The sequence below is a fragment of the Zingiber officinale genome, chromosome 2A (assembly GCF_018446385.1).
Source record: "Zingiber officinale cultivar Zhangliang chromosome 2A, Zo_v1.1, whole genome shotgun sequence".
Classification (NCBI taxonomy): domain Eukaryota; kingdom Viridiplantae; phylum Streptophyta; class Magnoliopsida; order Zingiberales; family Zingiberaceae; genus Zingiber; species Zingiber officinale.
Genome location: NC_055988.1, coordinates 154,398,259 through 154,415,312, shown reverse-complemented (window position 1 = coordinate 154,415,312; position 17,054 = coordinate 154,398,259). Strand labels below are relative to the sequence as shown.

The 17,054-nt window shown below is 37.9% G+C and overlaps 1 protein-coding gene across 8 annotated transcripts in view; it reads left to right on the top strand.

Moving 5' to 3' along the window:
- LOC122042832 (phospholipase SGR2-like) overlaps window positions 1–17,054 on the top strand; it is a 90,973-nt gene that overhangs the window by 49,542 nt on the left and 24,377 nt on the right. For 7 of the 8 annotated variants that reach the window (XR_006129366.1, XR_006129365.1, XR_006129367.1 and 4 more), the window contains exons 22-23: window positions 3,312–3,358; window positions 3,442–3,718. Coding sequence is in view for 1 of the 8 variants with exons in the window: in XM_042603156.1 (XP_042459090.1) it covers window positions 3,312–3,358; window positions 3,442–3,688 (294 nt within the window). In the remaining 7 variants the exon portion in view is untranslated. The remainder of the gene's footprint in view (window positions 1–3,311; window positions 3,359–3,441; window positions 3,719–17,054) is intronic. The other variant, XR_006129370.1, reaches the window with a different exon arrangement.

The following is a 17,054-nucleotide window of genomic DNA, read 5'->3' as shown; positions in this document are numbered from 1 at the left end:
GTTAATCTTAATTGGGATTATAATTATTTTCTATTATTACTGAAATAAAAAATGTTGATTATCAAATAATAAAAATTAAATTTAGATTTATACCGATGCACCAATTTTTTTAAAATTTATTTTCTATCAATCTTTAATATTTTGATTTTCAATTTCTTTTCTGTTATTCTAGATGATCCAATTTGAAATTTATTTTTAAATTGTTTTCTTCAAAATTATTATTATTATTATTTTCCATATTTGTTTCCTTGCTTACATTACATTGTTCAGATGGTGTAAAGAAAGCTGTCATTAATATTTTTTTCATTTATTAGTTTAATGTGTTCAAACATTTATTATCTTTTTGTGTAAAATCTTGGCTGCCATGTTTATTTCAGTTGATTTTATCTTGTTTTTACAAATATTTTTACTTTTAACAACATCGTTTCAAAATGTGCCCACCTAAACCGCTTATGTAGCCATGCAAACTTTTTAATGAGGAACCTTTTAACATTTTATCATGAGCTTATGATAGGGTGCATGGAGGGTATAGAAAGGAAGAAGGAAAAATTATATTGGATTTTGCAATAGCATATAACCTTATATAGCTAATATATTTTTTTAAGAAAAGAGAAAACACTTGATTATGTTCAAAAGTGGGAATAATAAATCGCAAATTTATTTTTTTATGGTCAAGAGGAATGATAGAAAGATTTGTAAAGATTACAAAGTCCCTAGAGAAAATTTAACTACCCAACATAGGTTAGTAGTGTTGGATATATGACTCAAGCATAGTATCAACAGAACTAAAATATGCACAACTCCTAGAATTAAATGGTGGAAGTTAAAGGATAGGCAACAAAACATATTTAAGGAGAGAGTATGAGTACAAGTATTAGGAGAAATATACGGTGACTTGAATACGATATGAATAAGATGGTATCAAAGTTGAAAATAGTAGCCAGGAGTGTACTCGGTTAATCAAAGGGAGGTGCATTACTAAATAAAAATCTTGGTGGTGGAATGAGAAGTATAGGAGAAAGTGAAAGAAAAACGAACAATCTATAAAGAATTAAATATTTGTAAAAGCAAGAAAATTTTTAAAAATATAGTAACCAAGAAAGAGGCTAAGAAAGTAGTGAATGAAGCTAATAATGAAATTTTGAACACTTGTATCAAAAATTGAATATAAAAGAAGGGGAAAAAGACATTTACAGAATAACAAAAGCGAGGGAGAGGAAAACAAGAGATCTTATCAAATAAAATGTATTAAAGATAAATGAATAGGGTATTAGTTAACATTTAACAATAAGGAAATAAAAGAGCAATAAAAAGTTATTTTCATTAATTTTTAAATGAAGGTTTAGATGATCAACTTAACTTTGGTAATTTAAATTCATATAGAAATTTAAATTTTTATCATAAAATTCAAACTTCAGAAATAAAGTAAGATGAAAGTGCTTGGGGAAATAAGGTATTTTGGATGACTTACAAAGTTATTCAATTTGATATTGAAAATTTAAAAAATACCTGATTGTGGAGGGCAAGTACTCTAATTCCCTTATATAAAAATAAAGTAGTCGTACAAACTATAGGGATATTAAACTAATAAGTCATATTATGAAACTTTGGAAAAGAGTAATAAAAAAAGACTAAGGAAGGAGACTACGGTTACCAAAAATCAATTTAGATTTATGCTTGGAAGGTCGACAATGGAAGTTATATATCTTCTCAGGCAACTAATTGAAAAATATCAGGAATAGAAGCAAGACTTACACATGATATTTGTCGACCTAGACAAAATTTATGATAGAATCCTAAGGGAAATTATATGAAAAATTCTAGAAAAAAGATCATATATTGAACTAATTATGGATATGTATGAAGATGTAGTGACTTCAGGTGTATTAACCAAAGTGTTTCTCATAAAGATCAGGTTACATCAAGGATCAACTCTAAGTCTTTATCTTTGTATACTAATCATGGATGAATTCATTAGATACATCCAAGATATAGTATCACAGTGTATGTTGTTTGCATATGATATTGTTTTGGTAGATGAGATACGTGAAGAAGTAAATGTTAAACTTGAATCTTAGTGGGAAGTGCTAGAAGTGAAAGGTTTTAGGCTTAGTAGAGTAAATACTGAATATATGAAATTTAAGTTTAGCAGTATTAGACGTAATGAAATAATTGTTAAGATAAAAGATGACGAAATAGAGTTTTAAGTAATTAGGATCATTTTTGTAAAAGGATGGAGGGATTGTGATAGATATCTTATATAACATACAAGCGGGATGGTTGAATGGAGAAGAGCGTCAAGTATTCTTTATGATCGTAAAATAACTCTTAACGCTTAAAGGAAAATTTTACAAAAAGACGGTTATATTCGTTATATTATATGGAGCTAAATGTTGGGCTATGACTTAATAAAAAATGAGAGTTGAACGAGATAAGAAATGAAAATATTAGAGAAAAAGTCGTTGCACCTATTGAGGGAAAACTCTTGGAAACACGTTTAAGATGGTACGACCATGTACTTAGGCGTCTAATGAATATTTCAGTTAGACGATGCGAAACTATGATAAATGTGCATATCAAACGAGGATGAGGAAAACAAAAGGCATACTGAGGTGTGCGATTACTTGAACACCTAGTTCTCCTTTTCTTAAGGTTAGTGCTTGACACACCTATTGACATTGGGTGCCCTTGTCTTCCACCTACCGTTGGTGCATGAAATAACCATCGACACTAACACCCAACATGCCCAGTTTTGGCTGGGATAAAAAAAAATCTAGATCTGAATGAGATTTTGAACTTTGAATTTAATTATTAAATAATAGATATAAATTTTATTTGTATGGTTGCTTAGGTTGTTAATGTTAATGTATTTTATATTATATGGAAGCTCATATTTTTAGACATGTGATTAATGCAAACAAGAAGAAAAGAATAATGATTTAAATTTTGAATTTGATTTGGTTGGTAGTTAATTTATTTTAGATATCATGTAGGTAGTTTGGTACGTTTAAATGTTGTTACAATATTCATAGTAGTTTAGCGGTTTCCTTGGATTTGATATGAGTTTATTGGGCTGGAAAAAACTCGTTGTTATTATTTGTGATAATACAATAAAAATTATGCACTTGCCTATTCATCCACATATGTCATGTCATGTAAGGGTTCTATTGTAATGCATGTGCACAGGCTTTTTTAATCTTGTTTAGCAATAATCATGCTTTTATGCCTTCATAGACCTTTGCTAATATTTCTAGTTGGAGTAATTCTATGAGTTTATCTGAAGCTAAGATGGTTGATGATTGTACCTGCAGGATAAAACATTTCGTCATCCATACCTATCAGTCATGAAGTCACATACGTAAGAACTAATGGCACTCATTTGAACTGTCAATTTTATGAACCTTTTTGTTCAATTTTTTTAATGCAGTCTGCTTCTTTCAGTAACTATTGGCGTGATAAGGACACTGCCCTTTTTATTTTAAATCATTTATATCGTGATATTCTTGAAGAACCTCCTCTAAGTGGTGAAGAGACAACTAATCCAAGTGTCCCGGGAAGTCTCAGAGAACCAATAACATTGTTCTACGAGCGAGATATCATTGCTGAGGAGACCCCATTGACATTTTCTGACAGTTATTCAATCAAGGAATTCTCAAGGAAAGCGAAGAAGATTTTGACTTCCAGATAGTATCTTTGGCCTTTTTCAGTCAATGAACGAGTGAGTTAAATTTCACTTCTATTTTTTTTTTTGTTGCTTTCTTGAAATGTAGCGTGAACTTTTTTTCGCCGACGTAGTTAATTAGAATTTGAGAGGTGAGATGGAAAATGCAGTTTGACTAATTAGGTTTGGAGCACATATTCCTACTTATTCTTTTTCAATATTTCTACTTATTCTAGAATTCAAAAGAGAAACATTATAAGAATAATGATTGTTTTAGATTTGGAATATGAAACATAAAAATGCTCATTGGTCAAATAATAGAAATAGTAGATACGATGATTAAGAGCACGATTAATATTTTGTATTTACAAGAAACAAAATGAGTAAAAGAGAAGATAAAGATGATAGAGAACTTAATTTTAAATTATGGTACATAGAAAAATGTAAACAAGAAATGGAATAGGTATTGTTATAAATATTTTGTAATATTAACGTAATTATATGCATCTCAAATAGGATTAGATGAAAATACCAAATTTTGATTTTGGGAAGACCTAAATGAGGTAATATAAAAAATTCCATCAAAATGCTTTTAATAGGAGATCTAAATAGACATATCGGAGTGAGAAATAGGAATATGATAGGGTACATGAGAGTTATGGTTTGAAAACTATATTGAATATTGTGACCTTATACTAGCCAATAAATTTTTTACGAAAAGAGAACATTTGATTACATTTAAAAGTGAGAATAATAAGTTGTAAATTGACTTTCTTATGGTTAGGAAGAAAGATAAAAAAATTTATAAATATTACAAGGTCATCTATCCGACATAGGTTAGTAATATTGGATTTGTGCCTCAAGCATAGTATTGATAGAAGAAAAACGTACACGGCTCTTAGAATCAAGTAGTGGAAGTTAAAGGATGGGAAATAAAATATATTCATGGAGAGTGCAAGAGTACAAGTATTAAGAGAAATATATGATAACTCAAATATGACATAGGATAATATGACATTAAAGTTGAACATGATAGCCAAGTGTGCATTCGGTGGGTTAAAAGATTGAGCAGCACCATGTAAAAATTTTGATAGTGGAACGAGAAAATACAAGAAAAAGTAAAGGAAAATGAACAATTTACAAGTTATTATACACTTGTAAGAACGAGGAAAACTTTAAAAAGCATACCATAGCTAAGAAAGAGACTACGAAAGCAGTGGGTGAATCTAAAAATTAAATTTTTGAAAGTTTATATTGACAACTAGATAGAAAAGAAAGGAAAAGAGACATTTATAGAATATCTAAACTGAGTGAGAGGGAAACAAGAGATCTTATCAAAATAAGATGCATTAAAGATGAATGCAATAGGATATTATTGAATAGTGGAAAATAAAAGAGTGATGGAAGGAGTATTTTCATCAACTTTTTAATTAAGTTTTAGGTAAGTAATTTAAATGTTTATTGTAGAATTCAAACTTTAAAAGTAGATCAAGTTTAAATGAGACGCATAAAGGAAAAATAGTTGGATCAGATTATATTTCCATAGAGGTAGGAAAGTTTTTAGGAAAATAAGGTATTGAATGACTTACGAAGTTATTTAACCTGATCTTGAAAATGAAAAAAAAAGTTTGATTAGTGGAGAGTATGTATTTTAGTCTCCTTGTATAAAAACAAAGTAGATGTTTCAAATTGTGCACACATTATAGGGGTATTAATTTAATGAGTCATACCATGAAAATTTGAAAAAAGTAACATAAAAATACTAAGGAAAGAGTTCACATGTCACGCCCCAGAGGAGTCCTGCCAAACGAAAATTCGGCAGCATATTCCATGTACCGGTGACAATCTGAATCCTGAAATACATAGCCCTCAGGCCTCTCAATCCTCGACCAACACGGTCGGAACATATATGATAAAATAAGTAAACATTCCATGCAGTTTAATATAAAACCTACTCCACTAATAAAGAGGTAAACACAACCCACAACAGAAAACCATCGCAACGGAAAAACATGGCAGCATACCAAAAACTCGATTTAAAATGCACGAGCGCAAGAACTACACACCACAAGTTTGTAGATCACATAACAAGGAACCAAAGTCCGAAAATAGAAAATCATCTCGACACGGAGTGAGGAATAGCAACTGGAACCTCTTGACGGCTTCAACCTGAAATAGGAATAAATCAACGGGGTAAGTTCAAAAACTCGGCAGGTATCGATCATACATGCATAGTAAGATATAACTATCAGTAATAATCATACAATACAATATCCTGAACAATAACAGGTAATGCAAAATCGCACAACAAAAGAAACTGTACTCACCAGGACCTCCTATCCGAACATAAAGGTGTGAACCATACCAACAGGTGCAGGGTCGTCAGACTAAATACATAATGTCTCCTGGATGCATGTCAATCATATGCAACCACCAAAATGCAGCAATCACAAGCAATAAATGCAATCCATGCATATGATGCAAATGACATGGTCACCCCTGACGCCAGTCAGCCACCTCACACGCGATGGTGAGGTCGAGTGGGTAGGGCTATGACAACTACTCTTGAGTGACAAGTGGACAGGATGCTGTCAGAGTACACCTATCCTCCTACCCCAAACATAGTGGGGGAGCCTAAGCTCTCATCTCCCTGTATCATAGTCAAGATGAGGGATCCCTGTCTGCTACCACGCTGCAGTCACCACTACCCATGAGCGGACCAGCGGAGCCCTGACAGAGCAAACTGCACACACCCTGCCTGATGTACCACTAACCCATGAGTGATTGTGTGTGCAGACTATGTAACTGGCAATGTGCTCAACTATAAAGGAGCCGACAATCGCTCAGCTTCCAATCATGCAAAATGGTGCATGACATTAAAACATGTAACTCCTGAAATATCAACCTCCAAATAATATGTATCAAAAGGAAAACCGAGTCCATAACAATGAGCTAGGTAACATAAATCTAGGTACACATGCCAAGTTTATCTAGTAGCTAGACATGTACCCGGTAATACATTGTATGTCACTACTTCTATGAACATAAGTACACATGACAAGAATCAAGAGACATAAGCATAAATACATAACAGATAACAATATAGGCATACTACGATTATCAAGTAGTGACATACCAAGGCAAAATATAAACATAACCATTACTACTAGCTATAACTTATTATGCATATCAGAATGACAATATCAAAAGAAATAAGTTAAAGGTACCCGCCTCAAAAAGAAGATCGTATCAAATAGATCCGACGTCGTGATGTCGTCTCAACAGAGTCATGCATCAAAGTATTTTATTTAGCTAAGTTCTTATGAATTAAATAGCTAAGTAGAATCCCCAAAACTAGTTAGGGAAAACTCTAATCGATATGATCATTAACCCTGACTATTGATTAACCCCACTAATCTAATCCATCGATCAACTACCAAATAACCATCAAGAATCAACACTAACTTACCCATTTCCATTGCCCTCCACTGTTGATTCACTGTTAGAGGAGATGACTGTAGGAAATTGATGGCCAGAGCTAGGTGAAGCCGTCGATACCTAAAGTAAATCCTAAAACGCAATCAACACATCCATATCTAACCATCAACCACTGATCCACATATTCCAAACCAATACAAACCCTACTCAATCCAACACTATCAGCTAGGGATAGAGTATTCAACACATTAATCTAGTCAGATTCCATTTATTACCCAAATCAGTAGCTCTCAGCTCTATCGGCGACGGTGAATCTGTCTAGCAATCCTCACCACCTTAGGGATCGCCAATCTACAATGGTGGCATAAATCCAGCAGGACATGGGGTCGCCACATCTATAGATCTGCAACCCAGAATGTGTCGATCTGATGAAACAGTGGTGGCCGGGAGGTGGCACTGATGGTGCGCTATAGGAATGGCGGCGGTTCGACACTCGCGACGGCGGACCCAACGTCGATTTGACCTCGCCGCAAAGGCAACAGATCGGGAGGGAAAAGGGTGATGAAGGCGACGGTGAAGGCACGAGGAAGAAGGGACAGGAGCTTGGGTGGATGAAGGCAGTCGGGTGAAGAGGAATGGCTAGGGCACAAGGCCAGCCGACGATTGACGTCGGCGATGAGTTGGGGAAGACAATGGTGCTCGCGAGGTGGGGATCGACGCAAGGAAGAGAAGAGAAGGAGAGGAGGAGATGATGTGTGATGGTGGGAGGAGAAAAGAAGGGATCGAGAGTAGAATCATATGAGATTAGGTTTTTTTAACTTGAACTTAGGTTTAGGCAAATCAAAACCTAAGTTTATTTCTCAATCAACTCCCATTTAATGGTTATTCCAAACAGGTTTTTCCCGAGCCTGTAAATTCATCCCCTCAAAATACGTCATACGAGCTTCGAAAAATTCATAGAAAATTCTTAAAAATTTCTAAAAATTTTCATTAAGGTTATTCGTCTATTAAACCTTATTATGATTATTATTTTGTTACGGTGTTTTACATTCTCCCCTACCAATAAAAATTTGGTCCCCAAATTTATGTTATTTACTATCAGCAAGTACTAGTAATAAATAAGCAGTATAAATGCTAAACGAAAAATCTAATCCACATACTTTAAGTAAAAAGATGAGATTATCGAGCTCAGATCGTATCCTCGAGCTCCCAGGTAGCCTCCTCGTCAGAATGATACTGTCATCCGACTTCAACCAGTTGAATAGTCTTGTTCCGCAGCTGACTCTCCCTGTCGTCCAAAATTTGTACCAGAACCTCCTCGTAGGTAATGTCAGGCTGAATGAGAACTGATATATCTTACAGAACATGTGTTGGGTCGGATACGTATCTCCTTAACATGAACACATGAAATACATCGTGAATGCCTGCTAGAGACGGTAGTAGCGCCAGACGGTAAGCTACTGCTCCAACCCTCTCCAAGATCTGGAAAGGCCCAATGTATCGTGGTGCTAGCTTACCTCGGAGGCCAAATCTCTTCATCCTTTTCGTGAACGAGACTCTCAGAAATGCATGGTCGCTAGTAGAGAACTCCAGGGGTCTCCGTCTCCGATCAGCATAACTCTTCTGGTGGTCTTGCGCCTCGGACATCCTTCGTCTGATAGTACGGACCAACTCTGTCTCCTGTTGAGCTCTCTAAGGTCCTAGCAGCTGGGCCAGCCCCAACCACCTCTCGGAGGGTGGGTGTCTGACAAGGCCTACCATACAACGCTTTAAACGATGTCATATGGATAGCCGAATGATAGCTGTTGTTGTAGGCGAACTCTATCAATGACAGGTGGTCCTCCTAGCTGCCTCTGAAATCCATAACGCAAGACCTCAGCAAGTCCTCTAATGTCTGGATGGTCCGCTCTGACTGTCCATCCATCTGTGGATGAAATGTTGTAATAAAACGGAGTTGTGTGCTTAAAGCCTGCTGCAGACTCTACCAGAACAGAGACGTGAATCGTGGGTCTCTATCTGATATAATGCTCAAAGGAACACCATGCGATCTGATGATCTCCCGACAATACAACTTTGTCAATCGATCCAGAGAATCTGTCTTCCGAATCGCTAAGAAGTGTACGGATTTAGTTAATCGGTTAACAATTATCCAAATCGCGTCATGACCTTGTCGTGTCCTAGGCAATCCCACCACAAAATCCATAGTGATGTGCTCTCATTTCCACTCCGAAATAGGAGTCCTTTGAAGTAATCCGACATGTCTCTAGTGCTCAGCCTTCACCTGCTGACAGACTAGACATCGAGCTACAAATTCTGCGATGTCTTTCTTCATGTCGTTCCATCAATAGGAACGCCTCAAATCTCGTTACATGCGGGTTCCGCTTGGGTGTATAGAAAATCGGGAGCGATGAGCCTCCTGAAGTAACTCCTCCATAACCGGGTGAGATTGAGGTACGTATAATCTGCCTCGAAAATACATAATACCCTCGTCAGCTCGGGTGAACTCCGTCTACTACCCGGAAGCTATCTGACTGCTAATGGACTGTAAGCGTTGATCACTGGCCTGGGCCTCTTGGATCCTCGTCCTGATCGATGATTGAGCAACCATGGTAACAAGGATACTCTGCTCTGTCTATCTTTGCTCCTCTAAGCCCAACTCGGAGAAACCCTGAATCAAGTCCGCGACTAAAACTCGGTGGCAAGCTAAAGTCTCTCTGGACTTCCGGCTAAGTGCATCGGCAACCACATTAGCTTTCCCCGGGTGATAGCTAATGGTACAGTCATAATCCTTCAGGAACTCCATCTATCTCCTCTGTCGGAGATTGAGTTCCTTCTGGGTGAAAAGATATTTGAGACTCTTATGGTAAGTGAGAATCTCAAATGTAATACCATACAGATGATGCCGCCAAATCTTCAAAGCAAAGATAATGGCGGTCAGCTCTAGATCATGTACTGGGTAGTTCTGCTCATGCTCCTTCAACTGACGAGAAGCATAGGAGACTACCCTGCCGTACTGTATCAAAGCAACGCCCAAACCCTGTAGAGAAGGGTCGGTGTAGAGTACGAATCCGTCTTCTTCAGAGGGGCAAAATCAGAACTGGTGCTGACACTAATCTCCGCTTCAACTCCTGAAAGCTGGTCTCACAATCATTAACCAAGTAAGTCTCATACCCTTCCTAGATAGTCCAATCAACGACATAACAATGCTGGAGAAATCCCTCTACAAACCCCCAGTAATATCCAGCCAGATCAAGGAAGTTGTCAGTCTCTTGTACAGACTTCGGTTACTCCCAACTGGTAACATCCTCTAACTTTTGTGGACCCCACAGATATCCCTCTACCAGATGCAATGTGTTCCCAGAAATCCCATAGAAGATAACCTAATATGCACATTCACTAAACTTCACATAAAGATGTTCTCGTCGAAACATCCCCATAAGTATGTGAAGATATTGTTCGTGATCCACCTCGAATTTGAAATATATCATAATATTGTCAATGAAGACAATTACCAATCTGATCCAAATTCCCAGTGACCAATTCTCATTATGGTGTACTATCAAAATGTAGATATATATCATCATCCTACCTATGATGTATGACTACTGAAATCCAAGGGATATCTCTTGACTTCCTGATTGATAATTGGCAATTCTCCAAATGGTAGAGATATGGTCAATCCATAAGATATGAGTATAAAAACTCTACTAATCCTATCCAAATACATCCAAAGAGTATGTCAAATCTCATCCTCTCAGATACTCAAATATCCATAGTAAAAGAATATCAATCCAAAGTCCAACAGGTCACTCAACCTCCTAAGAGAGTCTACCCATCAAGAGGGTATCTCCACAACTCTCATAATCATGTCCGTAAATGTCCCTCGACAAATGTCGACAAAATGTCGAACACTCTGATATGCGATATAGATTTCAAGACCTTTAATAAATGATTATGTGGTCAAGTTCTTGAGCTACTTATAGAGACAATGATAGTTGGGTCGACTAACCATTATCTTGCAACACATCATACTACGATTGTTCCACCTGAGGTTCAGTAACCTCTAGTGACGAGTAATACACACAAGGGTAGAGAAGTACTATCAACAAATAGCTAACCGACATAACTGTCGATCGTCACTCTGCTCCTCGAAGATTAGCATCTGAAATTTCCCCTCATTAACGGTCGGATTTAATAGGTGTTATTCAACTAACACTATATTCTCCGCATCATTACGAGTTATATATCTATATGTACCATCAAGGATATCTACCCATATCCGATCGATCCATCAGTCAGGATCTCCCATGGAACAACATTAGGCGAGTCGGATAACCATCACCTTATAAACTATCATACCACGATTCCTCTTTTTCCGGTCCAAGAACTCTTAACAAGCTATACAGAAGGAGGTAGAGAAATACTATCTCTCTAGAGCATCTTAGATTCATCAACAAGAGATGCTCTGCTCCCATAAGTCGTCTTCTGCATTTTTCCTTTGCGTGGTGTTTGGTCAGGTAAAGGATATGCAGCTAACATCGTCTTTTCCACACCAACACAAGTCATATATCTGAATGTACTCGCCAATTCATACACTTATATAACGGTTGTATCTCGTAAGTATTAAACAGCTAGCTCTACACATTTCCACATCAGTGGGGGTCATCTATCCAACTGCACATTCTAGGTTATCCTACCAGGTACATACAGTTCATGGTCAAAATCCCCATGGAAAATGATACATCAATCCTCTACAGACTAGTCAAGCTAATAATGGTATGCAGTTAATTCAATCCATTCTACGTCTGTACAAGTCATGTACTCTAATGTGCCTTTTAGGTTATCTAACCAAACACAAATAACTCAAGGATCAAAATCTCTATGAAATAGAGTAAGTCAGTCCCCTACTGACCAAACTAATAAGAGTAAATCATTCCTCTACTAACTAAACCAACAAAATGAATCAGTCCTCTACTAACCAAACCAACAAAAATAAATCGGTCCTCTACTAACCGAAACAAAAAGAGTAAATCGGTCATCTACTGACCAAACCAACAAAATAAATCGGTTCTCTACTGACCGAACTAATACGAGTAAATCGATACTCTACTGACCGAGTCAACATGATATTTAAGAGATACCAAATTATAAAACTTAATCATTTTACCTATTTTGCCGTCTGGAGATGTTCCGTCGCCGCCAAGTCCCAAAATATGACCTTGTCAAAGAATACATCGGAATTCCGAAACATGAAAATCGACGAAAATCTATACAAATCCAAAAAGTACCTAGATTGACTCATAAAATCGGGCTCTGATACCAAATAAATTATCACGCCCCAGATGAGTCCCCGCCAGACGAAAATTCGGCAGCATCTCCCCTGTATCGGTAATAATTTGAATCCTAAAATACATAGCCCTCAGGGCCTCTCAATCCTCGGCCAACACGGTCGGAACATATATGATAAAATAAGTAAACATTCCACGCAGTTTAATATAAAACCTACTCCACAAATAAAGAGGTAAACACAACCCATAACGGAAAACCATCGCAACGGAAAAACATGGGCAGCGTACCAAAAACTCGATATAAAATGCATGAGCGCAAGAACTACACATCACAAGTTTATAGATCACATAACAAGGAACCAAAGTCCGAAAATAGAAAACCATCCGACACGGAGCGGGGACTAGCAACTGGAACCTCCTGACGACTTCAACCTGAACTAGAAATAAATCAACGGGATGAGTTCAAGAACTCGGCGGGTATCGATCAGACATGCATAGTAAGATATAACTATCAGTGATAATTATGCAGTATAGTATCCTGAACAATAACAGGTAATGCAAAACTGCACAACAGAAGAAACTGTACTCACCAAGACCTCCTATCTGAACATAAAGGTGTGAACCATACCAACAGGTGCAGGGTCGTTAGACTAAATACATAATGTCTCCTGGATACTTGTCAATCATATGCAACCACCAAAATGCAACATCCAAAATGCAACAATCACAAGCAATAAATGCAATCCTTGCACATGATGCAAATGACATGGTCACCCCTGACGTTAGTCAGCCATCTCACACGCGATGGTGAGGTCGAGTGGGTAGGGCTATGACAACTGTGCACTCTGCCATCACTACTCCTAAGTGACCGAGTGAACAGGATGTTGTCGGAGTACACCTATCCTCTTACTCCAAATATAGTGGGGGAGCCTAAGCACTCATCTCCCTGTATCATAGTCAAGAGGGATCCCTATCTGCTACCGCGCTGCAGTCACCACTACCCATGAGCGGACCAGCGGAGCCCTGACATAGCAAACTGCACACACCTTGCTTGATGTACTACTAACCCATGAGTGGTTGTGTGTGCAGACCATGTAACTGGCGATGTGCTCAACTATAAAGGAGCCGACAATCGCTCAGCATGCAATCATGCAAAATGGTGCATTATACTAAAACATGTAACTCCTGAAATATCAACCTCTAAATAATATGTATTAAAAGGAAAACCGAGTCCATAACAATGAGCTAGGTAACATAAATCTAGGTACACATGCCAAGTATATCTAGTAGCTAGACCTGTACTTGGTAATGTATTGTATGCCACTACTTCTATGAACATAATTGCACATGGCAAGAATCAAGAGGCATAAGCATAAATGCATAACAGATAACAATATGGATATACTACGGATATCAAGTAGTGACATACCAAGACAGAATATAAACATAACCATTACTACTAGCTATAACGTATTACGCATATCAGAATGAAAATATCAAAAGAGATAAGTCAAAGGTACCCGCCTCAAAAAGAAGATCGTATCAGTTTGATCCCACGTCGTGATGTCGTCTCAACAGAGTCCAACACCAAAGTAGTTTATTTAGTTAAGTTCTTATGAATTAAATAGCTAAATAGAATCCCCAAAACTAGTTAGGGAAAATCCTAGTCGATATGATCATTAACTCTAACTATTGATTAACCCCACTAATCTAATCCATCGATCAACTACCAAATAACTATCAAGAATCAACACTAACTTACCCATTTCCATTGCCCTCCACTGTTGATTCACTGTCGGAGGAGATGACTGTCGGAAATTGATGGCCAGAGCTACGTGAAGTCATCGATACCTAAAGTAAATCCTAAAACACAATCAACACATCCATATCTAAGCATCAACCACTGATCCACATATTCCAAACCAATACAAACCCTACTCAATCACACTATCAACTAGGGATAGAGTATTCAATACATTAATCTAGTCAGATTCAGTTTATTACCCAAATCAGTAGCTCTCAGCTCTATCGGCGACGGTGAATCTGTCTAGTCCACACCACCTCAGGGATCGCCAATCTATGATGGTGGCATAGATCCAGCACATGGGGTCGCCACATCTACAGATCTACAACCCAGAATGTGCCGATCTGATGAAACAGTGGTGGCCGGAAGGTGGCACTGATGGCGCGCTACAGGAATGGTGACGACTCGACCCTCGCGACGGCGGACCCAATGTCGTCGATCTGACCTCACCGCGAAGGCGACATATCGGGATGGAAAAGGGTGATGGTCAGCCCTTGTTAGCCGCGACACCAACTCCCCTGCGGTGGCTAGCGGCACCGTCCGCTAGTTCTGCTCCGACGAAGGGACGGCTGCGAGCTAGGGCACCGCGTCAGATGATCGGGTGGCGACGGTGAAGGCGCGAGGAAGAAGGGACAGAAGCTTGGGTGGATGAAGGTAGTCGGGTGAAGAGGAATGGCTAGGGCACAAGGCTAGCCGATGATACACACCGGTGATGAGTTGGGGAAGACGATGGTGCTCGCGAGGTGGGGATCGACACGAGGAAGAGAAGAGAAGGAGAGGAGGAGATGATGTGCGGCGGTGGGAGGAGAAAAGATGGGATCGGGAGAAGAATCATATGAGATTAGGTTTTTATAACTTGAACTTAGGTTTAGGCAAATCAAAACCTAAGTTTATTCCTCAATCAGCTCCCATTTAATGGTTATTCCAAACAGATTTTTCCCAAGCCTATAAATTCATCCTCTCAAAATACATCATATGAGCTTCGAAAAATTCATAGAAAATTCTTAAAAATTTCTAAAAATTTCATTAAGGTTATTCGTCTATTAAACCTTATTATGATTATTATTTTGTTACGGTATTTTACATCACAGTAATCGAAAATCAATTTGGATTCATACTCGGAAGGTTGACAATTGAAACTATACATGAGAGAAATAGTATTGAGATTAGATGCAAAACTTACACATAGTATTCGTTGATCTAGAAAAAACTTATATCAGAGTCATGAGAGAAATAATGTGGAGAAATCTAAAAACAAAAAAGTTGCTAAGTATATTGAAATAATTAAGGATATATATGAGGATGAAATGACGAGTGAAGATTTCAAGTGAATTATCCGAAATATTTCCTAGAAAGATGGGGTTACATTAGAGATCAATCTTATGTTCCTATCTTTTTACACTAATTATAGAGCTCGCTAAACATATCCAAGACACGTTAGTATAATATATGTTGTTTACAGATAATATTATTTTAGTAAATGTGACACTTGAAGGAGTAAATCTTAAACTTGAATTTTGATGAGAAACACTAGAACTAAAAGTCTTAAGCTCAGTAGAGTAATGATAGAATATATGAAATTTAAATTTAGTAATATTTGACGTAATAAGACTGATACGAGTTATGATAGGTTGACCTGTCGAATGGAGGAGTCATGATCGAGAAGGATAGGAGAGGTATATTGCCAATGTACCTTCGTGCACTCGGTCATGCAAAGCTCGACCGAGCGTAAAGGTACTTAGCCTTGTAGAAGCTCGTAGTATATCACCGGCCGAGTGAAGGCCAACTGGCCAAGTGAGCACCAATGTGCCTACACGCACTTGGTCAGGGAAAGCTCGACCGAGCGTAAAGGTACTTAGCCTTATAGAAACTCGTAGTATATTATCGGCCGAGTTGAGGTCGAGCGAGTACCAAGGTGCCTTCACACGCTCGGATAGGCAAAGTCCGACCGAACGTAAAAGTACTTAACGTTATAGAAGCTCGTAGTATATTACTGGCCAAGCGAGTACCAATGTGCCTACACGCGCTCGGTCAAGCAAAGCCCGACCGAGCGTAAAGGTACTTAGCCTTATAGAAACTCGTAGTATATTACCGGCCAAACAAGTGCTAGTAGGTGTATATGCGCTCGGTTGGATAAAGTCTGACCGAGCGTAAGGGTACTTAGTCTTATCTTTACGATCCCGGTCAAGTGAGGACCGAGCAAGCACCCATGTGCTTACACGCGCTCGGTCAAGTAAAGCCCGACCGAGCGTAAAGGCATTTAGCTTTATAGAAGCTCTTAGTATATTATTAGCCGATTGAAAGTCAAACAAGCACCAATGTGTGTATATATGCTCGGTCGTGTAAAACCCGACCGAACGTAAGGGCATTCATCCTTATAAAGCTCATAAACATTCTAGGCTGGAACATGCTTAACAAAAGGTATTATTAAGGTATTCTCAATGTATATACGACCGGCTTGAACGATCGGTCGAGAAATGCTTAACAGAAGTATATAAGTGTGACAACCTAGTAAATTCGGCGGGAAATGTCTTCTAGAAGCTTCTTCAGTTATAATGACGTGCTCATATGCATATCTCATCATAAATATGAGTCACAAACGACAAAAGAGGTACATCTGGGATACAAAAAAGATTGCTTAAAAAGATTATTGCACGAAGCTTAGGAGATGACTTCATCTCCTAACAAACTCTAATAAACCAGGGACCACTTCATGACTACGGAGGTTACATGAGGTAATATAAAAAAGGGGATCCTCTCCGTTGGCAAGGTAAGCAAGTACTAACATCTAAATTCTGTTTAAAAGTACTTCAGTTACTGTTCTTCTTCTTCCACCCTTAAGAGAGAAACTAACTTGAGCGTC